Source organism: Myotis myotis, unplaced genomic scaffold (genome assembly GCF_014108235.1).
Source record: "Myotis myotis isolate mMyoMyo1 unplaced genomic scaffold, mMyoMyo1.p scaffold_m19_p_2, whole genome shotgun sequence".
NCBI lineage: Eukaryota > Metazoa > Chordata > Mammalia > Chiroptera > Vespertilionidae > Myotis > Myotis myotis.
This window is the reverse complement of record NW_023416324.1, coordinates 13,027,886-13,055,423: the sequence shown is the minus strand read 5'-3', so window position 1 is coordinate 13,055,423 and position 27,538 is coordinate 13,027,886. Positions and strand designations below refer to the sequence as shown.

Genomic DNA, 27,538 nt, shown 5'->3' with positions numbered 1-27,538 from the left:
GGTTCTTGAGCAGATGCTCTAACCACTGAGAAATCAGCCAGGGCGAAATCCAGATATTTTCATATCATATTTTATTATGGATTTCTTGAAATATCTTCTAGTTGCTTTAAAATTTCAGTAGTTATTTGACCCACTGCAAGATCTTGACATTTCATGTGTTAAAGAAAAACATTAATATATCACAAGTTTTGCCGAAACCGGTTTGGCTCAGTGGATAGAGCGTCGGCCTGAGGACTGAAAGGTCCCAGGTTCGATTCCGGTCAAGAGCATGTACCTGGGTTGTGGGCACATCCCCAGTGGGAGATGTGCAGGAGGCAGCTGATCGATGTTTCTCGCTCATCGATGTTTCTAACTCTCTCTCTCCCTTCCTCTCTGTAAAAAATCAATAAAATGTATTAAAAAAAATATATCACAAGTTTTTTAAAAGTATTTTTATTGATTTCAGAGAGGAAGGGAGAGGGAGAGATAGAAACATCAATGATGAGAGAACCATTAATTGGCTGCCTCCTGCACACCTCCCACTGGGATCGAGTCCACAACCTGGGCATGTGCCCTGACCAGGAATCAAACCCAGAATCCTTCAGTCCGCAGGCTGACGCTCTACCCATTGAGCCAAGCCGACTAGGGCCATAGCTTTTTAAAAATATATATATTTTGCCCTAGCCGGTTTGGCTCAGTGGATAGAGCGTCGGCTTGCGGACTCAAGGTTCCCGGGTTCGATTCCAGTCAAGGGCATGTACCTTGGTTGCGGGCACATCCCCGGTGGAAGGTGTGCAGGAAGCAGCTGACCGATGTTTCTAACTCTCTATTCCTCTCCCTTCCTCTCTGTAAAAGAGCAATAAAATATATTTTTAAAAAAATAAAAATAAAAAATACATATTTTATTGATTTTTTTTACAGAGAGGGAGAGGGAGAATCAGAAACATCGATGAGAGAGAAACATCGATTAGCTGCCTCCTGCACACCCCCTACTGGGGATGTGTGCACAACCAAGGAACATGCCCTTGACCGGAATCGAACCCGGGCCTCTTCAGTCCGCAGGCTGACGCTCTATCCACTGAACCAAACCGGTTAGGGCGGGCCATAGCTTTTTAAAAAATATATTTTTTTATTCACAGAGGAAGAGGGAGAGAGAGGTAGAAACATCGATGATGAGGGAGAATCATTGATCTGCTGCATGCCCCACACTGGGGATCGAGCCCGCAACCCAGGCATATCCCCTGTCCAGGAATCAAACCACAACCTCCTGGTTCATAGGTTGATGCTCAACCACTGAACCACACAAGCTTTTACCAGACTGGTCAAATAGCAAAAAATAGGTTAAGAATCCTTCAGCTAGAGGCTAATAAATTTTAAGCTTCAAGGTCTTTTCCTTTTACCATGTCCTTCCTAGACTCTGTTTCTAAATTTGTATTCATCATTTTATATAATTTTTCTTAAAGATCCCAGCATTTGTCTGTGTTTCACATCTCACAACACAAAACCTGGATTCACCGAGACAGCTCAGAACTGGGCACATAGTAGATTTTCAATAATTAATTTTTGGTTGGTAGGGTCTGAGAAATTTATTTATTTTAAAATATTTTTATTGATTTCAGAGAGGAAGGGAGAGGGAGAGATAGAAACATCAATGGTGAGAGAGAATCATTAATCTGCTGCCTCCTGAAGGCCCCCTACTGGGGATTGAGCCTGCAACCTGGGCATGTGCCCTTGACTGGAATCGAACCTGGGACCTTTCAGTCCGCAGGCCAACACTCTATCCACAGAGCCAAACCAGCTAGGGCAGAAATTTATTTTTTATTATTTATTTTTAAATATATTTTTATTGATTTCAGATTGGAAGGGAGAGGGGAGAGAGATAGAAATATCAATGATGAGAATCATGGATGGGCTGCCTCCTGCACGCCCCCTACTGGGGACCAAGCCCACAAATCCAGGCATGTGCTCTTGACCAGAATCGGATCGGGACCCTCCAATCAGCAGGCCCAGGCTCTATCCATTGAGCCAAACCAGCTAGGGCGGGTCTGAGACATTTAACTGATACTAGAGAGTGTCTGGAAATGCTGCAGACCCCTGCTGAACCTTCTCCACTCCCTGAGGGCGTGGGGCCTTGGAGGCTGGGCTCAGGATAGGGAAGGAAGGACTGGCTCTCCCTAAGTGAGCTTGGAGGTCTGGGGGATGAAACGGTTTTGGACTAAGGCGAAGCTAGGGAACCAAGCTAGGAGGGCGGGGGAAGGTGAGAAACAGGTTTAGAGATCACGCGAATTAGTCTCCTTTGGGAATCAGCCCTTTTCCCAGCAAGAAAAAGGCTTCACGGAGGCACATATCTGCCTTACTTTATCAATACTAATTGACTCCAAGCCCTGTGGGGAAGAAGTCCCTGCTCTATCATTTGTGGGTAGCATTGCTTTTGAGCGTTGCCCACTTGATTTCTCTCACATTCTGAGCTGCTCCCAACGATGTGTGGAAGGGAGCCAGCAAGACAGAGCGGAGGGGCGGTGTTCCGACCGGCCCACGGCACGATTTTCTACCCTGAATTCCCCACACGACCAGCCAAAATCATCCCCAATCGCGGTCTAACCGGAGTCTCAAAGATGACCCAAAGCAGCGGTTCTCAACCTGTGGGTCGCAACCCCTTTGGGGGTCAAACGACCCTTTCACAGGGGTCACCTAAGACCATCGGAAAACACATATATGATTACGTATTGTTTTTGTGATTAATCACTATGCTTTAACTATGTTCAATTTGTAACAATGAAAATACATCCTGCCTATCAGATATTTACATGACGATTCATAACAGTAGCAACATTACAGTTATGAAGTAGCCACGAAAATAATGTTATGGTTGGGGGTCATCACAACATGAGGAACTGTATGAAAGGGTCGGGGCATTACGAAGGTTGAGAACCACTGACCTAAAGGGAGGCCCGACCGCGTGGCGGTGGGCGTGTCTGGTGCGAGCGGCGTCGGTGGCGGCGCCGCTGGCGGGGATTCAGGACGCTGCAGCCCCGGCGAAGGGGCGGGAGGGCCGCGACGGAGCGGGCCCACGGGGACGGTGGGGCGGGGTTCCGGAGACGGCCACGAGGCGAGAGGCCTAGGTTTTTGACCTCCGGTCAGCCGCAGGCTGGCTGGCAGGAGCCTCGGCCCTCAGGGCCTGGTGCCCCGCAGACTCGCTTCTAGCCCGGGCTTCACCACAGACCCCTTTGTGTTTCTGCCCCCGCCCCGGAGGCGCCACAGCCGGCGGCGCTGAGTTACCTCATTGGCTCAGCCGAGGGCTCTATCGATTGGCTACCGAGCGGTCCAGCGGGATACTCCTCTTCCTGCTCCCATTGGTCGCCGGAGCTGCTTCTCAGGCCATTGAGCGAGGTGATTGCCCGGCAACTCGGAGTCCCTGGAAGCAGTTCCGGGAAACCCCGCGTGCTGCCGGGATCGCATCTCTGTCCATGACGGGGGGAGGGGGTGGCGCGCGCGCCATTTCTAGTCGTTTTCAAAGCGCCTCGCGCTGATTCTCACGGGCCTGGCCGCCGGCCCCTGCTCTTCCCGGGTGAGTCTCGCCCAGGCCCGTGGGGGGAGGGGCCGGGAGCCCCGATTCGACGCGACCCGGGCTCGGCACCCGGTCCCCAGTTTTCGTTTATCGCACCGAGGCCCCGGGGTGGGGGTGGGGATGGGGATGGGTAGGGGGCGCCTTCTGTTTCGTCCCGCCGCACAGCTGAGGGCCTAGCCCCGCGAGGCGCGTCCTCGCCCTCCCTCATTCTCCCTCGGCCCCTCCGACCTCCGGCCCGCGGTCCGGCCCGCCGGGCGCCCTCCCGCGGCTTGTCGCGGTCGGCCGTGTTTTTCCCGCCTCCGCCCGCCGCTCCACGCGGCCGGGCCGCCTGGCCGGCGGCCTAAGGCGCTCGCAGCCCCGTCGCCTCTCCCTGCCGGAGCCGCCCCGCTCCCTCACCAGCCGCCCTCGTCAGGAGTGGGCTGTGTTGATGGTCCGGACGGGCGTGAGGGGGTGGGGTGGGCAGAGGGCGGGATGCAAACCCCGGGCTATTTGAGCCGAGAAAAAACTTTCGTGGGAGTGGACGCCGAAGGCCGACGTGTGTAGGGAACCTCTTCCCCTTCCCCATGCTGCATGCGAGTCGAGATTTGAAGGAAAAAATGACTACTAGGGGCCGTGAAACAGGCGTCAAGCGGCGCCTGAAATATGTAATAAGAATGTTTTAGGCGCCCTTCATAGGCACGGGGGTTCTCTCTCTGAGCATATTGCCAACATTTAAAACTTACAGCCACTGGGTTCTCGAAAGATCCGGTCCTCTCGCGCTGCCTGTTTGAGGTTCTGCCGTCTTCCAGAGGCTGAATGTATGTCTCATGAGTCAGTCGCAGGATAAGGGCTTGAGACTCTTAAACCCTGAGATAACCGTTAGTTTTCCTCTCGTTGGTTCTTTCACGACCCGTCTCTTCATGTGAAGAATTTGCACAGAAATGTTTAGCAAAAGCCAGGGAGGGGCTAGTGCTGACTTCCCAAATCTCCCAGCAGCCCTTTTAAATCTTAATGAAATTTTTGCTTTTTGCAAAAACGCTGAGATCAAATGACTACAGTTACATCAGTGTATTTGCTGCATCAGAATTTGGCTGTGTGGCATTGTGTTGAATTGACATTAAGAGTTTTAGGTGTGGTCTCCTGTGACCTAAAAAAGTCTTTTTTTTTTTTTTTTAATGAGCACATGGTATTCGGTTTGAAGAGAAAGGTGTTTCCGTGATCTGAAAGGTTTTATTTTCTAGAATCTACATTTTTTGGTTGAAGTTTACAATTTTTTGTTGTTGTCGGAAATTTCAACCATTTCTGGATCAACTTGCAGTGAGCCTTTGCAATAAAATAGCAGCCATAAATATTTCTGTCTTGTCCTTAATATGCAGCTTGTCTTTTTGCTTTACATATACTTTAAAAAACATGCCACCTTAACAGATGTTCATTGAACTTTTCTGTTAAAAATTTGCTTGCTTTCTGTGACTAATAGTATTTCCAGATGCAATACTGTAAGGATCTTGTGATGCTGATGAGAACGTTTGAGTTCTGATCTTATTATGGTCGTATTTGGGGGTCGGGGAGCATGGGAAAATAGAACAATATATTCACAAAGAGACTTTGGACTTTAGGATGCATCTTCATGGAAATAGGTTGTTACTAATCAGTAAACGTATTCATCTTACACTGTAAGTCATTTTGTGTGGTCAAAAGTGTGCCAGTTTTGAGTGTTAACAAAAACATTTAAAAAAGTGTGCTAGTTCATCAGAATTTGAGGCTTGCCTTGAGAAACATTTATCAACCCAGAGTTTAACCACCAAGTCTGTGCCTGTATAAACATTAGTGGGCTCTCAAGTCTTAATAATGATCTGTAATCATAAGAAGTCATGATATTATCTCATTTCATTGTAACCCTTTCTTACTATCTATTACCTCCTTCCTCTCAATCTTCCTGTTTCTTTAACTTCAACTAAGTATTAGTGGACTTCGAAATGAAAAAGTTGCTTTAAGTCAGAAAACGGGCACCCAGTGCATTTGCATAGTCTTTGATAAGCAATCTGGAAGTGTGGTTATCTTAGGAGTTTTAGTGCTTTTAGGAAAATTGTATTTTCTTTATAGATGACTAGGTATCTTGAGTTTCATCAATAAAAGTAGGTTTTTTTTCTTGAGATCCACCTTCATGCCCTTTATTTCAGTATTTGTTGCAATTTCTATATTCTGATGCTTATTATCTTCATCACATTGTAATTTCACCACAGACAAACTTTAATTTTCTGTCTTGAGGCAGTATAGAGGCTGGCTTTGTATGGTTTTACGATTTAATCTCTCTCTTTAGGGAGTTGGTTCATTTCAACATTACATACAGGTTGAATATGCAAAATGATTTGGGTAGGTTAATCTGAGACAGCTGACCTAAGTTTATCCTAGTGAAGTAATGTTTTTTGAAATTATTTGGAAGAAATTAGTTGTCCATTCTTTATTATGTTTTTGCAGCTTCATTTTACTGATGTGAAAAATTCAATATGTACTCATGATTTTTTTAATATGAAGCAACCTCAATTACAGCTCACTTTTATTTTAACAATCTTTTAGCTTTTAAACTTGGTCATTTTTTCTTTTAAATCTGTGAATGGGAATAGCAAATTAATTTTAGAACAAAAAATAATGTCAAGTTGTGTGTTTTTTTGTTTTGTTTTATGTGAGGCGGAGAAACCAAACTACCAGTGTGTTGAATCAGAGACAGCAGGGCATTTATTTCATACTATCTTGGATTTGAAGTAGAGCTAGGAAAATTTGAATGTTCTTAAACCTTGCTAAAGTGGTGTGTGGGTGTTCATTATGTTTTTAAACCAAACTTTAAAAAACGGTATAAGAATTGAGTGCTGAGGGGCTTTTTAGGATTTTCTGGTGATTTGTTGATATACTCGTCAGGACACAACAGCTGCTTTTGTTAATCAGCGATTCTACCTAAGTAAATGTAAGCCTTTATTTAACTTAGTGTACATGAAGTTCCTTAAAGATCTAATGCTTCCATGTACATTTTCTATGGTTTTACAGGATTGTTATTGCAAATTTAGGTCAGATACATCACAAAAGGCATAAAATATTATTTTGATAGAGGTTATTAGCAGCATGTATACAAATTAGTTTAGATAAATCATGCATTGTCCTACAAACTAGTTATTTTTGGCTTAATGTAATATAGCTCCTGAATTTTTTCCAGCAGCATAATAAAATGGCTAATCAGGTGAATGGTAATGCGGTACAGTTAAAAGAAGAGGAAGAACCAATGGATACTTCCAGTGTAACTCACACAGAACACTACAAGACACTGATAGAGGCAGGCCTCCCACAGAAGGTGGCAGAAAGACTTGATGAAATATTTCAGACAGGTATAATATGCATTTCTTGTTTCTGACTGGTTATGAAAGTGAGGGCAACCACTTTGAATTTATAGATTTTGTTAAGGTTAAATAATACTTATTGTTTCTGATCTATGTAGAGCTGAATGTTTGTTACTTTCCCTTCATTGAGGGCATATTGGGTTTGACTTTGATATTCTTATCTCATTATTTTGAAGCCTTCTTAGTGTTGAATATGCAGTCTTAGTTGTTTCAGAACAGTGCATCAATTTGTCTTAGATTTACCACCAAGTAAAATGTATGTTTCAGCATATCAAATTTTACTTTTTCCCTTAATTTAAATCAGTCATCATTTTGCTTTTACTTTTCTACTTTTAGCTTCTTAAAGTGATTGTTAAATCAGCTTAGGTCTGATTAGGTGGCATAATAAGAGGATTGGTTAGACTGTATTGTCTGAAATGATAATAAATGTCAGATTCCTTGAGAGTTTGTGCTTGTCTAGTTTCTATTAAATAGAAACACACATCTCTCAGTAATATGGAAGTGTTTGGTTTGTAACAGCTGCTTTTTTAAATCTAGAAGTCCCCTGGTTAAGTACTTAAGCAAATTTGAACATCTTAATATGGTTGGTTGTAAGTGGTTTGAAGTTCTAAAGAGGGAGAGAAATATTTACCCTTAGAGAGTGTTGTTCAAAATAAACGTCTCTTCCCCCTTTGAGGCCATGGATGGAAACTTCCTTCCTCAGTGTTTTGTGTGCCTATCCAGATTTTGGGAGAGAGAATTGAATTGTCTCAATAATGTGTCTTAAGTACCATAGTAACTTGTAGTGGTGTGGGGTTTTTTTGTCCTTAAAATTTATTTTAAATATGAAAAGCTAAGGATAATTTCAGACATTAAAATGACATCTAAAAATTATTCCTGAGTGATGGTCCCATTTGAAAATCAGTCCTCAGGAACTTTCTGTGACGTTCTGCCATAGAGAATTGGCAGTGGTCTACTTAGAGATGCTCTCTTGGCAGAGTGCTTTGTTATTGATAAAAGGCTGATTGTTTTAAGTGTAGGGTTGGATTGATAGAATGGATTGCTGGGTGTCCTGAGGTGTGGCTCTGGGTGGTGATATGGAATATTTAAGTAAGGAAACTCCAATTATTTAGAGTTGCTCATTTTGAGCTTTTAAAATAAATCCTGGCAACGTTTTTTAAAGGTACCTTTGCAAGTGGCATTACATTTATTTAAAATATATTTGCTGTATGGAATAAAGTTCTTTTTGGTTTTACCAAATGGAGTCACTTCTGATGTTAGTTCATATGGACTTAGGGTTTTAATCTGCCAAATATTTCTATTTTACATAGGATCAATTATGAAATATATTCCTTATACATATATGGAGAGGAAATATAACACTTAACAGGCTTAAGTGATTATATTTGAAACTTAGTGGATGTTCTGTGTGCAGTTAAATATACTACATATACAGAATGCAGTGTATATTTTCTGTATAGTTTACTTGTAAGTCCTTAATGCCATTTGAAAAAAATTGTCATTGTTGACAGTGTTGTGAATGCCACAGCATCTTTTAAATCTCAGCTTGACACTTCAGAAGAAAGAAAAAAAAAGCCTTAAAATGCGACTTTCAGATTTGACTGATCAAGCTGCACTTGAATTCGTAGAAGAGTTTAAAATTATGCCTTTCCACATTCTGACTGCAGCAAAGTAGATGCTTAGATAAACGAATGTGTTTCATGTTATCTTTGGTGCTGAGGAGGAAAAGCCTTTGATACTTTTTGGAGAGCGGAATAAATTATTTAGTAAAAGTGGTTCTTTCTTATCCCCCTCCCCTCACCCCCCACCTCTTGTGTGGTTAGCAACAACTACAACAGTCCATATAAGTTGAAGATTGATCCTTGGGAAATACAGTATGTTGTTACCACTCTTAACATAAACCAGAATTTGTTAAATTAATGCTTAATCTGTATGTGTGTACATCAGATTTAACTTCCAAGACTTAAACCTCTGACCAGTGGGAAATGGGGTTAAGATTTTTATGTTTTTTTATGGGATATATTTACACCCCTATATGAAAAGCTAAGGATAATTTCAGACATGATTAAAATTCATGTTTGTAGTTACTGACATTTTATCTTTTATTTTCATATTTGAACTCTTGACCTTTCTATATAGTATTTGTATAGCTGCCCGTATGCATATAGTTAAATGAAAATGTAGTGTGTTAGTGATAGTATTGAATAGAACTGTTCTTGATTAAACATTGATAGCACAGATTAGAGTATCCCTTTTGTTGCAATAATGTTACCCCCTTTCAATTTGATTTATAGGATTGGTAGCTTATGTGGATCTTGATGAAAGAGCAATTGATGCTCTCAGGGAATTTAATGAAGAAGGAGCTCTGTCTGTACTACAACAGTTCAAGGAAAGCGACTTATCACATGTTCAGGTAAGGCTATTACTCAGAAACGTCTTTGAATAACTAATGACCTGAAGTTATTTTACTATTACGTTTTTCCTGTGGAGTAGTAGTATTTTTTTGTTTGTGATTACCTTTGCTTTTATTTATTTATTTATTTATTTATTTATTTATTTATTTTAAATTGATTTCAGAGAAGAAGGGAGAGAGAGATAGAAACATCAGTGATGAGAGAGAATCATTTGATTGATTGGCTGCCGTCTGCACACTCCACAGTGGGGATGGAGCCTACAAACCGGACATGTCCCCTGACCCAGAATCAAACCGTGACCTCCTGGTTCATAGGTGATACTCCATCACTAAGCCATGCCAGTTAGGCTGCCTTTGCTTCTTTTAAAAAATCAGTTTAAGGGAGGAAAAATCTGTTTATGGTAAAGAGTTTTCAGAAACAGTATAAAGTAAAAAAATGTCCCTCCTCTCCTTTATTTGTAGTAAGTTACTTTAAAAACTTAAAATCAAAGTTTGCTAATTGTTACTGGTTTTTTATTGTTTACATTGCTCAGATTTTAAACATTTTGGATCATTTGATCCTGTTTTATTTTCTTCAAGGGAAGTAATGAAGGTGGGAGAAATAGTTTTCGAACATGTGGCAAAGATAGTCCAGATGCATTTAAATATCAACAAATGAAAGACTGTCTTGCTGTTTTCTGCACCATTCGCTGGCACATAATAACCACTCAGCAAATACTTATTGAGTGAATAAATGAGTAAATATTTTGTTTAAATTCTGGTCTTCTGAAATTAAATTTCATATGTATTTGACCCTTCAACGATTCCTGGTAATTCTTTTTCATTGAATTACTTGCCTGTTCTAGAACAAAAGTGCATTTTTATGTGGAGTTATGAAGACCTACAGGCAAAGGGAGAAACAAGGAAGCAAGGTGCAAGAGTCTACAAAGGGACCTGATGAAGCAAAGATCAAGGTAAAACTTGACTTGGTAATGAAATCAAATTAATGATGAGATTGAATACTTAAAAATATATATATATTCTACACTAATAAAAGAGAAAGAGGCAAATTGACTGTCACTTCACAATGCCCACCAGCCAATCAGGAGTGAGCATGCAAATTAACCCGACAAAGATAGTGGGTTAATTTGCATACACAGGCACTGAGCTGCTGGTGGCGGGGCAGCTGCTTGCCGGCACACCGGCGCCAAGTGGCCTGCATCCCGGGAACAGGTGTCCTTGGGAGCCAGGTTGCTCTGAGCCTGTAGGCCTGGAGCAACTGGGATCCTAGAATGCCTCCAGCCACTCTGGGCCTACACACGCAGGCGCTGAGCGGCCAGGGGCGTGGCAGGAACATCCTGGGGACTCAGGCACTTTGAGCCGGCGTGTGCGTGCAAGCAGCTGGGGGTGGGGTGGGAATGTCCTCCGCAGTGAGCAAGCAGACAGCAGACTGTGGGGGAGCAGACAGCAGGGCCCTGCTTGCCCCTGGCCCCAGTGGCGAAGGGCAAGCAGGCCCCCACAGAGAGCAGACACCAGGGCCTGCGGTGGCATCAAGCAGGCAGGTCTGCAGAGATCAGAGAACCACAGGGAGCAGGCCTAAGCTGTCAGTAGGACATCCCCTGAGGGCTCCCACATTGGAAAGGGTGCAGGTCAGGTTGAGGGATCCCCTCTGCCCCCCCCCCCACCCCCGCATGAATTTCATGCACCGGGCCCCTAGTATATATATTTTTATTGATTTCAGAGAGGGAGAGGGAGATAGAAACATCAGTGACGAGAGAGAATCATCCATCAGCTGCCTCTTGCTCACCCCCTATTGGGGATCGAGCTTGCAACCCAGGCATGTGCTTTGACTGGGAATCAAACCGTGACCTCCTGGTTCATAGGTCAGTGCTCAACCGCTGAGCCATGCTGGTTGACATTACTGTTCCAGTTTTTAAAAATATTAGTGTTTAGAAATGAAATAACTTAGGGAAAATTACATAAGAATTTTGGAGGCGAAGATTAATCTTATGTTTGGTGAAGAACTCTGATTCAAGACTCTCCCTCATTCCTTGTTCTTTGGGCTATGAGTGATATATATTTATTGATGTTTCCTATAACAGTTTTTTGGATTGATCCAGTCATGTTTCTGGTTCATTTTATTTCCAAGCACTTTGTTTGTTTCTTTTAAAAAATATATATTTTTATTGATTTCAGAGAGGAAGGGAGAAGGAGAGAGAGATAAAAACATCATTGATGAGAGAGAATCACCGGTTGGCTGCCTCCTGCACGCCCCCTACTGGGGATCGAGACCGCAACCTGAGCATGTACGGTTGACCAGAATTGAACCCAGGACCCTTCAGTCAGCAGGCCGATGCTCTATCCACTGAGCCAAATCAGCTAGAGCCACTTTGTTTCTTTTCTCTTGGTAAAAGTGTTTTTATAACTGCTTTTCTCATTTTTGAGTTTTATTTACCTCAGTTTACTTATAAACTGGGAATAGTAATCATGCCTACCTCACAAAGTTGTAGGAATTAAGATATTGAAAGTGCTTAGAATAATACCTGGAATGTAGCAAAAACATATAACTATGAGTCATTTTTTACATATATATATTTTATCGATTCTTCATAGAGAGGAAGAGAGAGGGATAAAGAGCTAGAAACATCGATGAGAGAGAAACATCGATCAGCCGCTTCCTGCACACTCCCCACTGGGGATGCGCCCGCAACCAAGACACATGCCCTTGACCGGAATCGAACCCGGGACCCTTGAGTCCGCAGGCCAGCACTCCATCCACCGAGCCAATCTGGTCAGGGCTATGAGTCATTTTTAAAAAATATATTTTTATTGATTTCAGAGAGGAAGGGAGAGGGATAGAGAATTAGAAACATTGATGAGAGAGAAACATCGATGAGCGAGAATCATTGAACGATTGCCTCTTGCACGCCCTCTAATGGGAATCAAGCCCGAAACCTGGGCATGTGCCCTTGACCGGAATTGAACCTGGAACTTTTAGTCTGCAGGCCAACGCTCTATCCACTGAGCCAAACTTGCTATGGCTATGTTATTACTATTATTTTATTTTTTAAATATTTTATTGATTTTTTACAGAGAGGAAAGGAGAGGGATAGAGAGTTAGAAACATCGATGAGAAATATTGATCACCTGCCTTCTGCACACCCCCAACTGGGGATGTGCCTGCAACCAAGGTACATGCCCTTGACTGGATTCGAACCTGGGACCTTTCAGTCCACAGACCGACGCTCTATCCACTGAGCCAAACCAGTTAGGGCTATTACTATTATTTTATATACTAGTAGATGAACTGCTATGAAAGGTAAATATAGGGCATTTAGTGAAAGACCAGTGAACCTTAAACAAATGGATGTTGTTTAGTTATTTAATGTTGAAGTTGTTTGTACAGTTTTAGGTAGGTAGGAAATATAAATTGTAGTTTCTGCCATATAATTAGCTTACCTAAGTGCTCCTTTGTACCTCTTTTCCCTCATCTGTAAAAGGGCATAACCCCATTTTTCTTTTTAAAAATATATATTTTTATTAATTGCAGAGAGAAGAAGGGAGAGAGAGAGAGAGAGAGAGAGAGAGAGAATATCAATGATGAGAGAGAATCATTGATTGGCTGCCTCCTGCATACCCTACGGGGGATTGAACTGGCATCCTTGGCATGAGTCCCAACCTGGATTTGAATCAGCACCTCTTGGTAACTCAGCCAACTGAGCCACACCAGCCAAGCTTAATATTTTAAAAATAATTATGTGAAAACTAGAGGCCCAGTGCCTGGATTTGTGCAGTGGGGTCCCTCAGCCTGGCCTGCGGGGATCGGACCAAAATCGCCTGGTGCATGGATTCGTCCAAGGCGTGTCCTGCCTGTCTCACCCAGTACCTATTCGCCAGACCACAGCAGCAAGCTAACCTACTAGTTGGAGCGTCTGCCCCCTTGTGGTCAGTGCACATCATAGCTACTGGTCGGATGGTTGCCTAGGCTTTTATATATATAGATTTGATGTAATAATTGTTTTTTTAAAACTTACTACTGTTCACTGAATAAGCCTATATTATTTCCCTAAAGCTATTTGCTCTTGATAAGTTGTATGTTTTATATATATAACATGTGTATATTACATTATGCAAGTACCATCATGTGTAAATATGTAATATACATATTATGCATGTATTATGTAATATATTTCATGTATTTCTATGTTTAAAAGTAGAGCAGCTCTATTTGAGTCAAAGGTAAAAGAATGGAAGGTCTAAGGAAACTGGTATCCTAGGGTTTTTCCAAAGGTATTTTTGAAAACCACTGAACTTGTTGATGTCTAATATCTCTTATTGCCCTGACATTGTATAATTTTAAAACCATGAAGTGTAAAACTCCCCTTTCTAGATAGATTGCATTTCTTTTTTTCTCATTGTGTCTTCGTTTTGTAGGCCTTTCATATAAGCACAACCTTTAGGGCATGGACATTATTTTCTTTTTTATGATTTCCCTTAAATACCTAATATAATGTTGTGAGGAAGGTTGGGAATTAGGAAACATGAGGTTTCCTTTGTTTTTTGAAACCTGAGTATATTCATTTGGTAATTGCCAAATATTTTGAATCTATGCTCTATGAGAAATTGCCTGGTTCTTCCTTTTTTTTTAAAAATATATTTGATTGATTTTTTACAGAGAGGAAGGGAGAGGGATAGAGAATTAGAAACATTGATGAGAGAGAAACATCGACCAGCTACCTCCTGCACACCTCCTACTGGGGATGTGCCCGCAACCAGGGTACATGTCCTTGACCGGAATCGAACCTGGGACCTTTCAGTCCGCAGGCCGACGCTCTATCCACTGAGCCAAACCGGTTTGGCACTTTTTTTTTTGGTACAGTGAGCTTTATTGATGGTGCACAACAAGGTAGGGCTACCTGAGCCCCTCCCCTTCTTCAGGGGGTCTGGGATGGAAACTCTGGTCAGGAGATTCTCAGTGTATTGGAGGATTGATCTGGGGCAAGGGCTCCCCAGCAGCTGAAGGCCTCTTCCTCTTGCTGGGGCTGGTAGTCCAGGGGGCTCTTATTCCTTGGAGACCATAAGGTCCACCACCCTGGAGAAATTGTCTGGTTCTTAAAGAGCTTGTGGTGTAACAGGAATACAAAACAAAAGACCAAATAAAACAGGTTAAATTATTTGAGTACAATAGAAAGAGTGAAGATGTCAGAAATAGTAAATGGGATAAGCTGCATGGTAGGACTTTTGATTTTCTATATATATATTTATATTTATTGATTTTGGAGAGGAAGGGTGAGGGAGAGAGATATGGGATCATTGGTTGGCTGCCTCCTGCACGTCCCCTACTGGGAATTGAGTCTGCAACCTGGCATGTGCCCTGACTGGGAATCGAACCGTGAGCTCCTGGTTCCTAGGTCGGCACTCATCCACTGCGCCACACCAGTTGGACAGGACTTTTGATTTTTTTAAGGATAGAGAACAAGTTATTTGAAAAGAATCACTGGTGGAGGGAACAAGTAAGGAAGTCTAATTGAAGTAGAGGGGGTGCAAAATGAGAAATACTGTGGTATGAAGTACGAATTGGTAGTCTCAGGTCAGCTTACATAGAATTTTTAATAATCCTTTCCCCCTATTTCTAGTCTCCTAACAAAAAAGTGGCGAGTCCTTAGAGCAGGGGTGGGCAAACTTTTTGACTGGGTTCTTAAACTGGACCGGAGGGCCGGAACAAAAGCATGGATGGAGTGTTTGTGTGAACTAATATAAATTCAAAGTAAACATCATTACATAAAAGGGTACAGTCTTTTTTTTCAATAGTTTTATTCATTTCAAATGGGCCAGATCCGGCCCGCGGGCCGTAGTTTGCCCACGGCTGCCTTAGAGACTTAATTTGCCTATAACTTTCCATAAATGTATGGAAAGGAAAAGTAAAATAAAGTGGGAGCAGCATGTATGAGAGGAACCAATGTGAATTTAGTCTCTTTTATTTTTATTTTTTCCTAATTATAAAATACATAGTCTAACTGGTTGGAGTACCTTTTGGGAAATAATATACTGATTTATGTGTGATATTTAATATTCAAGTATAAACAGATGTATAATTACCTTTAGGCCTTGCTTGAGAGGACTGGTTATACTCTGGATGTAACCACAGGACAGAGGAAGTATGGTGGTCCTCCACCAGACAGTGTGTACTCTGGCATGCAACCTGGAATTGGAACAGAAGTAAGTGTTCTTCAGCTGTTTGCCAAAATCTTTATAGTTTATAGATTATTCTATCTATTGTGCACGTAGGAGAAATACTTGATTCTTTTCAAGGTTAGCTATTGTTTCTTCGGATATTCATCTGTATTTTGCTGCCATCATAAGCAAAATAATTGTAACTATTAGATACCTAAATACTTTGTAAAGGAATGTAGAATTCTTGGATCCAGTTGCTAAAACTATGCAACTAGCAACACACCATTTTAGGTGCTTGGGTGAGGTTATTAAGGAGAAATAATTGCTATATTCTGTTTTTGGTTTTGCTTTATGTCTAATTTTGAACAGTATTTGTCCTCTCTCCTTGACCCTTTTTCTCTCCATCACATAGACAGTATTTAATATTTACTGAGAGATTTATTGATGGGAATGGTTGCGCAAGGGAAGGATGTGGAAAGGTTGAGCACATTGCTTATACTTGAACAAAGAAGTAATTTGTCCTCCATCTGTGCCTTGCTAAAAGTTTCTTCATATTGCTTTATGCTAATTCTTTAAAAGGAGAAAAAAATGGAAAAAATATCCTCTGGTGAGGATTAACAAAAACAAAAAACCCTAAATTACTCCCCTGGCTGGGTAGTTCAGTTGATTGGAGTGTCATCCTGATGCAGCAAGGTTGCAGGCTTGATTCCTGATTGAGATCCATATAGGAATCAACCAATGAATGTATGAGGAGGTGGAACAAAGAATTGATGTCTCTCTCTCTCTCTCTCTCTCTTTCCCCCTTTCCCCCTTCCCCCCTTCCCTCCCTCTCTTCCCCCCTCTCTGCCTTCCCTCTCCCTCCTACTCTCTTTCTCTCTCAGAAATCAATAATAAAATTTAAAAAAACTAAATAACTTAATGTTATATAATTATTGATAGAATTGGAATTGGTACTCAACCATCTACATTCCTTATAGGAGCAAGTGTCGTTGAAACATAGTGTACAAGTAAATAGTAATTTGGCCTTTTTTTCACTTTTGTACTCCCATAACCCCTTTGGTATCCTTTATCTTTAATGTGCTACTTATGTAGTAGACCCTTTCAAATTTAAATTTTATTTTTAAACAATATAGAAATACAGTTCAACTTTCTTACTTGGACTTCTGCATTGTATGTATTTTTTTCTAATGGTTTTTTAATTTTGTTCTTTTATCAGGGTATTTTTTTATTACCTTAGTCACTCATAAAATTGTTAAGTGGCTTCTTTGTCTTTTCTTTGTTCTTGAGGCAGCCTGGAACACCTCCAAGAGGGGAATATAGCTTGAAAAAGTTATCTATAGTGTATGCCATTCAGCATGTGATACCTATGTTAGTATTTACCAACTACATTTTACATTGATCTTAGTCATATTTTTTAGGAATAAAATCCTTAGGAATAAAAATTAAGTCTATATAATACTGTTATGTTTTTCACAGCACACAATACAGCCTGATATAAATTTAATTGGTTGTATATATTTCATAATTATAGTAATGAACTTTTTTGCCCATTAGATTGGTTTCATTCATGGAGACTTGTTTTTTTTAAATATATTTTATTGATTTTTTACAGAGAGGAAGGGAGAGAGATAGAGAGTTAGAAACATCGATGAGAGAGAAACATCGATCAGCCGTCTCCTGCACATCTCCTACTGGGGATGTGCCCGCAACTCAGGTACATGCCCTTGACCGGAATCGAACCTAGGACCTTTCAGTCCGCAGGCCGACGCTCTATCTACTGAGCCAAACCAGTTTCGGCCATGGAGACTTGTTTTATCTTTGCTTTACATAGATAAGGATTTTACTAGTACTCTAAGATTTCACTCAAAGCATTTGAATAACTTAATAGGAAACTATTTTAAGTATCCAATTACAAACAAATAATTGGTGTGCTAATTGAAAACATGTTTCATTCTCTTATATAGGAGAAATGCATTTTCCTACATGTTAGATATCATTACATACAGCAGATATTGTAGCAAAATCCCTGTATGAGATCACCAGCCTGAACCCTTCCTGTCAAGGAATTTGTTACAACAAAATGGCAGTGTAAAATTTTGGATTCCTCCCATAAATTTAGATTTCATGAGATCTGACCTATACTTGTTCAAAATTAAAGTTTTGGAAAATTAGGAAAAGTCGTTTGTTTGTTTTTTCAATTACAGTTGACAGTCAATATTTTATATTAGTTTAGGTGTGCAGCAAGAAAAGTAAGTTTTTAATATAGATTTAATACATTGGTTTCAATTGGTCTCCCTGACGGGGCCGAGATGGAACATGCAGCTGAGATGGAACCTGCAACTGGGATGGAGCCTATAACCTCGACCTTGACCAGAAATCAAACCCTCGACCCTTTAGTCCTCAAGCCAATGCTCTAACCTGGCCAGGGCTAATTGGTCTCATTTTTGATGCTGTGAGGGTTTAGTGTTTTTGTTCTTTTATGTTTCATTAGAATCGTATTTTTAGCTCTTGATTGAGGAAGTTGAAATTAGGGTCAGTGCCTGAGATCGACAATATTAAAATTAAGTTATTCAAAGACTGTGAGGTTTTATCTTTGGATAAAGTCTGTAAATTAATCCTATAAATGAGCACTCATTAACAGACATTGTTACTAAGCATTTCCTGCGTTGAGAAATATACAAGAATGATAGGTATTCATTTCATAATGTATTTTTTAGTGTGCCTTGGCTCTCGGACCTAGTCTGGTTATGATATCTTTATATTCTTCAGTTGGTATTGTAAAACTTGGGAAGCAAGTTTTGTTTTATTTTGTTTCTATTGATAAAAATGTAATATCCATGGAGATTATGGCTATTTCTAATAATAAAAGCATAATATGCTAATTAGACCGGATGTCCTTCTGGATGAAGCCACTGCGGGGGGTGGGGGGGGCACCAAGGCAGAGGCAGCTGCCACTGCAGCGGGGAACAGAGCCCCTTGCACGAATTTTATGCATCAGGCCTCTAGTATATAATAAACTCTTACTTGTTTAAAGTGCATAAGCACTGATGTTCTATTTAGGAATTCAGAGGAAATGGCAGATTGAGATATAACTCTTTGATTTCTTACTAATGGAAATGTTACAGAACCAGTGACAGAGACCTAAAAGTATATGACTTTGTAGCACCTGAATTGAATTATATATGAAGAAAAGCTGCTGTGTTTGCAAAAGAGCAAATAGGAACTGGATAATGAATGAACTCCAGTAGATACTTAAAAGACTTTGTTGAGCTGCCTGTTTGCTTCTGTTGATTGTTTCCGGATCCTCAAAGGACTTCCTCTATTATTGTTGAAGTATTTGATGGATAGATAATAGACAGCCAGAGTTTTTTCCAAGCCTTGATGCCAAGTGAGTAAAGGAATAATTGTTATGGTGTTTGTCAGATTCTGTTGGTTCTGGATTGGGGTGGAGAATAACTTACACACAACTGAGTGATTACTCTGAACAGTTCATAGGGAGCCCAACCATTTAATAAAGGGAAAACATTTCTATTTCATTTTAGTTAATGAAAAATTGGAGTTTAAAAAGCTTTAAAAGGTGTGATGCTTAATTTATTGTGTTTTTAAAAAATCCTCACCCAAGAGCCCTAGCCGGTTTGGCTCAGTGGTAGAATTTCCACTTGGGGACCAAAGGGTCCCGGGTTTGATTCCGGTCAAGGGCACTTATCTTGGTTGTGGGCTCCTTCCAGGCCCGGGCCCTGGTCAGGGCTCATGTGGGAGGCGACCAAGCAATGTGTTTCTCTCTCTTTTCTTTCCCTCTCTCTAAAAATCAATGGAAAAATATACTTGGGTGATGAGTGACCAAAAAATAAATAAATAAATAAATTAATTAATAAATTAATAAAATTATAATGAATCCTCACCCAAGGATACATTTTTATTGATTTTTAAAAGTGTTATTTTTTAAATATATTTTTGTTGATTTCAGAGAAGAAGGGAGAGCTAGAAACATCAATGATGAGAAAGAATCATTGATCAGCTGCCTTCTGCACGGCCCCTACTGGGGATTGAGCCTGCAACCTGGGTATGTGCCCTTGACCGGAATCGAACCCGGGACTCTTCAGTCCACAGGCCAGCCCTGCATCCACTGAGCCAAACCAGCTAGGGTTGTTTTTATTGATTTTAGAGAGGAAAGGAAAGAGAGAAAGAGAAAGATCAATGCATTGCCTCCTGTATGGGCCCTGACTGGGGATAGAACCCGAAACCTAGGTTTGTGCCCTGACCGGGAATCGAACCTGCAACCCTTTGTTGTACAAGATGACACTCCAACCAGCAGAGCCACCCAACCAGAGCATGTTTTTGAATACTGTTTAGTTTTAGACTTTTTAAGTTCTTTTAATGTTCTAAGCTAAACTGATCTCGAAATGAAGCTACCTCCTATTTCTAAGATAAATCAGTATTTTTGGCCCCCAGTGATTTATTATATTTATAATATTGGGTGCTTTGTTGATGACAGATTTGGAGATGTTTCTTCTAAAATAAATCAATATTCTCTTGGAAAATCTAACATTCAAATGATAGAGTACAATGAGCTCATTCTTTTGAATCTTTTCTGTAAAGTGATTAGATTACTTTTACTGAAAATACAGATTTTTCTTTTTAATATATTATTATTGATTTCAGAGAGGGAGGGAGAGAGATAGAAACATCATCCATGAGAGAGAATCATGGATCTGCCGCCTCCTGCAAGCCCCCTAGTGAGGATCAAGCCTGCGACCCAGGCATGTGCCCTTGGTCGGAATCGAACCCGGGACCCTTTGGTCCACAGGCCAACACTCTATCCACTGAGCCAAACTGGCCAGGGCTGAAAATACAGATTTTTCATTTTAGGTATGCTTAATGAGGCAAACCCGTCTGGTTCTAAAAATATAGACACATGTGTTACATATGTAGTAGTATAGTCTGACATTTAGCTTCCTTCCTTAGTTGTGTGTCAGATATATTTTCATAGTGCCACTCCATGTGCTCTTTCTTTTCCATGTATTTGTAATGGGTAGGTGAAAAATTTGGATGATGAACAATGTAATTATGAAGCACCATTGCATTATGTTAATAGAAACAATATAAAGTAGAATTTACTAAGCACAGTTTTAAAATATTCAAATACAAATATTCTGGAATATAAAAATACTCTAACCAGAGTAGGCTAGAGAGCCTAGCCACATTAAACAATTGCATTTCAGCCTAGGCCAGATGACTCGGTTGGTTTTTGTGTTGTCCCATACACTAAAGGGTTGCGGGTTTGATTCCCGGTCAGGGCACATACCTAGGTTTCGGGTTCAATCCTCAGTTAACCTATATTTCTCTCACAAAAATGTTTCTCTTTCCCTTCCTCTCTCTCTAAAAAATCAATAAAATAGATGAGAACTTTGTCAGTATAAGTTTTTTAATGCATTTCAAAATTAATATCAGTCATCCTTATGTATTTCTTTTTTCCTTAATCCTTACCTGAGGATGTTTTCCCATTGATTTTTAGAGAGAGTGGAAGAGAGAGAGAGAGAGGGAAAGACAGAGAAACACATTGATTGGTTGCTTCCTGAACTCCCCCCCAACCAGGGCCCAGGCCGGGGAGGAGCCTACAACCAAGGTACATGTCCTTGAATGGAATTGAACCCGGGACCCTTCAGTCTGCAGGCCGACACTATCCACTTATCTTAGGACACCTTTTATCACTAGCTTTTTTTTAGTGCTGTGCCCTGTTAATATTTATAGAGTTGATAATGCAGGTTGGTATAGCTGAAGTGGTCAGATTCTGGATATTTTGAAGGCAGATTTAACATTATTTATTGATAGGATGGATATGGGGATAGAGAAAGCAGGCAAGAATGACTTCAAGGCTTCTTACCTGAGCACCTGGAAGGATGGAATTGCCATTATTGAAATGAGAGGAAGGATGTATTGAAGAGCAAATTAGTAGGAGTGAAAGGTAGTAGTTCAATTCTGGGTATGTTATGAGTTAGATATCTCTTAGACCTCCAAGTATAGCTGTTGTTTGATCTGTTGCTTATATGAGTCTGGTGTTCAGGGGAGAAGTTTGGTTGGAGATTGTAAATGTGGGGAGACATAAGCATCTGTATGGTATTTAGAAACCATAAGTTTGGATGCAGTCACCAAGGAAATCATTTGTAGCTTAGAAGGTCTAAGATCTGATCTATGCAGCCCTTCAACATGTAGAGTTTGAGGAGATGAGGGGGAACTAACAAGGGACTGAGAAGAGCAAGCCAATGAGGTAAGAAGAACCAAGAGAGTGGTGTCTCAGAAGTAAAGTTTTCACAGAAGGAAGGTTGGTTAATTATATCAAACTTTCCAGGTAAGGTGAGGACTGTGAATCAACACTTGATTGTAGCAACGTGGATGTCATTGACTTTGACAGGAATGGTGGTAAAAGCCAGATTAGGAGAAGATTCAAGAGAGTGGAAGATGAGGAATTTGAGATAGCAAGAACTTATAGGCTTTTGTTGTTGTTGTTTTGTTTGTTTTAGCAATTTTGCTACAAAGGCAGCAAGAAATGGGACAATAACTGGAAGGTATTATAGTCAAGATATAGTTTTGTTTAAATTTTAAGGAAGAAATTAAAATATATTTGTGTGCTGATGGAAATGATCCATTTATAAAAGGGGAAATTGATAAAATTGTTGCTGATCCATGTGTCCTTGAGTAGGAAAGGGGATGGGATCTATCCAGTTAGTGCAGAAGTTAACAGTATTAGGTAGATGCTCATTCATACGTCTATTCAAAGATGAGCAGCCACTGTGTCCAATGCTGGGAATAAAATGAGGAACAAGTTGTGAACTCTCCACTCACATGGAAATTGAACCCTCTTACTGGTGTTACTCCCAGATGGGGAAATGGAGATTCACTAATTAAGAAACTTGTTCAAGGGAACAAAAATGTAGATTTGAATTCCGTATAATTTGAAACTCACTATTTTTTACATTTTTTCTACCTTCATAGCTTTACTTTACTTTGCCAAGCCACATCATCCCTTTGTGGGATTGCCCTGTTAACCTGACCAGTTAGCCTGTGTCTCTGTACACTCCATTTTCAACCCAGTTACCCAAATACGCCTTTTAGAACTTAAGTCATACCTAGTCAGTTGTCTGTTCAAAGCTCTCTGATGTCTTCCCAGCACAATTGGAATAAAATTCAAACTCCTAACCATGATTAAACTTTACCTGTTGTCTCATTCTCAATACTGTCTCCTGTGTCGATGTTGTATTCTAGTAACTGGCCTATTTGCTGTTCTTCAACCATGTCAGTTGTACTTCCATCTTTTTGTACTTGTTCCCTCATTTTGGAATGTTCTTTCCTCAGATTATTTACGTAATTTTCTCTCTTAGGTCTCAATTCAGATTTAACCTCGCTAAGGAGGCCCTCTAATTAAAATAGTCTCTTCCTCATAATTTTGATTCCTTTCTTGCCTTTATTTTTGTTAGCCTTTAACACCTCCTAAAATAATATTGTTTATATTTATATCTCTATCAGTAATATAAGCTTCATGAATACCTAGACCTTGTCTGGTGTTCACTATATCCCTAGAACTTAGAAAAATACATGGCACATTAGTCCAAGGTATATGCATATGCATTTCCATGTCTCATGAAAGGTTTGTTTCATGAGAAGGAACCAGTTGTCTGTATAGGCTAGGCATTATGCATTGGAGCAACTTTAAGCTGATACTTAAAAGATTAATTGGACATGGATGAGAATGGGAGGGATTCAAAATATTTGAGTTTTTTTGTTTTGTTTATGGGAGTAATATTTCCTCAGTCATCTTGTTGGAGGAGCAGCAGAAATTATGTTCTTCCAAGAGAAATGATGAAAATTCAGAGGAGCTAGTTGGCAAGGGTGGGTTTTAGTCATTTTGACTTTTGAAAAAGGAAACATTTGTTACAAATGTATTCTATCTTTATTGTGGAATATTTAGAAATGTAATAAGGAAAAATACAATTAGAAAAGTTTTTTATGTATTATAACTACTATTATTCTGATAGTCATTCTTATCTATACATACATCTATATTCAAAAAACAAGTTGGCACTGCTAGACTTATTGATGACAATCAAGAGGAAATGTTTAATAGGCATTTGGAGACACAGAATTAGGTCTTGGGATGGGGAACTGGAAGATGACTATATAGTTGTAGGCTTTGGGGATAGATCTTTATAAGTGAAGAAAATACAGTGAAGTATAGTAGAACCATAACTTTGGGAAACGTAGGTAGGTTGAAGGATCACCTTGGAAAGGATAGAGAAATAATTAAAGGTAAGAAGACCAGGTTAGTGTAGGATTCCGAAGATTTAAGAGGATTTTCAGAAAGTAGTATCGCCAGTGTTGATGCTTGTTGAAGAGGCAAGAATGGTGAGTCTGAGGAAAGAAAATTTGGTCATTAGAAGTTCATTAGTGACATTTCGGCGTACAGTTTAGTGTTAGAGGAAGAAGTCAATTTTGGAGAGTTAAAGAGAGCATAGATGCCAAGTGCTTTTCAGACTGGATTTTTCATTAGAAAGATACTTCTGTAGGGATACCATTAAAATGATGCCTTAAATGTCTTTTTTTTTTTTATTTCTCTGTAGCTGCACCAGTACTAAGCATATAGTAGATACATTGAAAAGAAAAACTGTATGAGTAAAATAAAACATGGGGGATGTGTTCTAAGCATATAAAAGTAAAAGGAAAGATATATAAGCTAAAGTATTATTTGTTTATATTTTGTTTAGCTGTGGGAGATTTAGCATGTTTAATGACAGGAAAGAACCAGTTGACAGGAGAGGAGGGTGTATTAAGCAAAAAATAGGAGAGTTGAAGAAATAAAGGCTTGTAATTATTTCCACAAGATGGTGAAAAGAAATGTGCTGTTTTATTAAGGTTAAGAAGTTAACCTTTGAAAGGAAGTAAATCTCTTTCTCTGAGGTATAAAGGAAAGAAGTGAAAATAGATGCTGAGAAAAGTTTTTAAGGTTGAGAGGAAAGAATATGAGGAACTTTCCCAGAAGACCTTAAAGTGACTGTGAACAAGGATTGGAGACTTTAAGAAGACAGAATTGGAATAGCTGTTGTATGAGAATCATGCTAGATTTTTCAGTAGAAGACCTCAGGTTTTACCCAACAGCAGTGAAGATGAATCCATTTTTTGGAAAGGATTGTGTTAGATTGCACAACTGTTACGGAGCTTAACATCAGAAATTTAATATCCAGTATAATTTTGACACCTTTTGGATTGCTGAAATTCATTAATCAGGTTATTTTTCAGAATATGATATGTTGATGTAGAAGTTTCACTAGAAAATTTATCTCATGCAAACACTGATTTACTTGTTAAGACTGGATTGCAAATACTTTAACATAAAGTATTTTTGATGTTACTGACATAGAAACTTGAAGACAATTGTGGTATGATTATTTAATTCTAATTTACCATTGTATATTATAATTTAATCCTATCTAATTTTTTTTAAGATAGAATACTAAATCTTTATATGGGGAAGAATTTTTTATGTACCTTAAAATATAATATTCTGATAGAGAAAGGGATTGATTGAAGAAGCCCTGGAGCTTTAAATAATAAAAATTTTAGATTGAAAAAGCTTGAAGAAGACCACATTAATTTTTTATTCAATTTTGTTTTTATAAAAACACAGACATATTTCCATGAACATATGTGCTCTTTATTCATTTTTATGAGGAAAATAAATTATATTCAAATTTTAGTACTAATTTTGCACACTCTTATTAATCAATTTCCATTTTTCAGTATAGAATACTGTTCTTTGTTGATGACCCTAAAGTCATTATAATAAAAATTAGGGTCAGTATCACAAAATTCAAATTATCCCATTGCTCCTTAACCATCTTCCTGTCTCCACCCCCTTAAAGAAAAGACAGTTAGGCTTTATAGATCTAAAATCAAATGCTTACATTGGGATTCTAATACAGAGATTTTATTTCAGGTCTTTGTAGGTAAAATACCAAGAGATTTATATGAGGATGAGTTGGTACCCCTTTTTGAAAAGGCTGGTCCCATTTGGGATCTACGTCTTATGATGGATCCACTGTCTGGTCAAAACAGAGGGTATGCATTTATCACCTTCTGTGGAAAGGAAGCTGCACAGGAAGCTGTTAAACTGGTATGTGATTACAAAACAGATACCTACTTTCTAGCAAGTCATTATTTGAGAGAATTACCTCAGTTTAAAATGTTTGCAGTAAACATTATTTTACTTTCTTTAGTTTTTGCTTTGAATGTTTTTATGTTGACTGAGTTGGTATGTGGCCTTTGCTCTCTGTTTTCTGATTATAAAAGTAAAAAAGAAATGAGAATACCCAAGAATTAATGTGTTGGAGAAAGTGTCCCATAATTCTAAAAAGTTATTAATAGAGCACGGCTGGTGTGCCTCAATGGTTGAGTGTTGACCTGTGAACCAGGAGATCACAGTTCAATTCCCGGGCACATGCCCAGGTTGCAGGCTCAGTCCCCAGTGGGGAGCATGCAGGAAGCAGCCAATCAATGATTCTCTCTCATCATTGATGTTTCTGTCTCTCCCTCTCCTTTCCTCTCTGAAATCAATAAATATAAATATATTTTTAAAGTTATTAATTAGAGTGATTAGTATCTAAAATTCCATTTGAATATTGATAGAAAGGATGTCAATTCTTGCTGTTAGACTTTATGATAGGATTCTTAAAGTGTAATGAAGGCTTAGGACACTGTAGCCAATTCAGGAAATGGTTCTGAATCTGTTTTGTTTTATTTTTGTCACAGCCTAATCATATAATTTATTTTCTAAGTATATTCTTCTTTTCTATATTTTCGTTTCCAGGTCGTTCAGTCTTCTCTGTCTTTAATCCAGCGGTTCTCAACCTGTGGGTCGCGACCCCTTTGGCGGTCGAACGACCCTTTCACAGGGGTCGCCTAAGACCATCCTGCATATCAGATATTTACATTACGATTCATAACAGTAACAACATTACAGTTATGAAGTAGCAACAAAAATAATTTTATGGTTGGGTCACAACATGAGGAACTGTATTTAAAGGGCCAGAAGGTTGAGAACCACTGCTTTAATCCTTCTCTTTTTTGCTATTTTATAACCAGTCTTCTATTAATTCCTTTTTATAGGGCCTTTTACTCTTCGTACTTACTTATGAGTAGCAGTAGTAACTAAGTTTTGCAAATTAAGTATATCTTCACTCCATCTGTATTAAAATACAACCATCTCAGTAACTTAACAATGTCATTATATTTTGGCATAATCTTTTGCCAGATATCTAAAGCCCTCACCTAGTCTAGTCCTTCTAGAACAGTAACCTCTTTAACAAAGGCTTTTGTTTCATAAGTTGTCTCTAAATTAGTTCTACTTCTAGTTTGACCCAGATTTTAGTCTTTGTTATGGATTTTTTTTTTACAGTTTGTTTATTTAATATTAAGTTTTTAAATCTTTATTTCCATGTTTTGGCAATATATGGATGATTTAATTTATAATAACATGTCTTTTAGTAAATAAATGGGTAAGTAATGTTAAAACAAGCTAAAGTTTATCAAGGAATAAACTTTAGTGATTTAAATAAAACATTTTTTATATCTATCCTTTTTTATACTTTTGAAAATATTGTGTTTGATACACAGTTTAAAACTTTATATATTTAGAATTCTGTGGTTTGTGTAGAATATGAAGTTCTTCTAAATTTCTCTTGCATTGATTAAACATAGTTGTTACTCTTTATATATTATTATCTTGCCAATGGCTTGTCTGTATCTGATTTCATCTCCAAAGTACTTTTTCTGAAAAATCCATGGAAAAAAGTTTTTAGATAGATAAAATCTTAAATATGAAATAAGATAGTTTTAAAAATGAAATGTTAATAACTTTGAGTTATTTATAATATGGAGGAATAGTGAAAGTTAACAAAAGCAGATTAAATGAAAGACTGGCTGTAACAAGTTTAAAATACACATTTATATTATGGCAAGCCTGAGGGAACTTGGTGAGTTCATGAAGCAGGGAGTGTTTGACCTTAA

The 27,538-nt window shown here is 39.2% G+C and overlaps 1 protein-coding gene across 10 annotated transcripts in view; it reads left to right on the top strand.

The window, feature by feature from the left end:
• The first annotated feature begins 3,391 nt into the window (after window positions 1-3,391).
• Window positions 3,392-27,538, top strand: part of HNRNPR (heterogeneous nuclear ribonucleoprotein R) — a 36,528-nt gene continuing 12,381 nt past the window's right edge. For 3 of the 10 annotated variants that reach the window (XM_036347629.1, XM_036347623.1, XM_036347620.1), the window contains exons 1-6: window positions 3,396-3,547; window positions 6,738-6,903; window positions 9,210-9,328; window positions 10,174-10,281; window positions 15,413-15,526; window positions 25,470-25,646. In XM_036347629.1, coding sequence (XP_036203522.1) covers window positions 6,747-6,903; window positions 9,210-9,328; window positions 10,174-10,281; window positions 15,413-15,526; window positions 25,470-25,646 — 675 coding nt within the window. In that variant the 5' untranslated portion in view covers window positions 3,396-3,547; window positions 6,738-6,746. Of the gene's footprint in view, window positions 3,548-6,734; window positions 6,904-9,209; window positions 9,329-9,907; window positions 10,066-10,173; window positions 10,282-15,412; window positions 15,527-25,469; window positions 25,647-27,538 lie in introns of all 10 variants that reach the window. The other 7 variants (XM_036347626.1, XM_036347625.1, XM_036347628.1 and 4 more) reach the window with 6 other exon arrangements.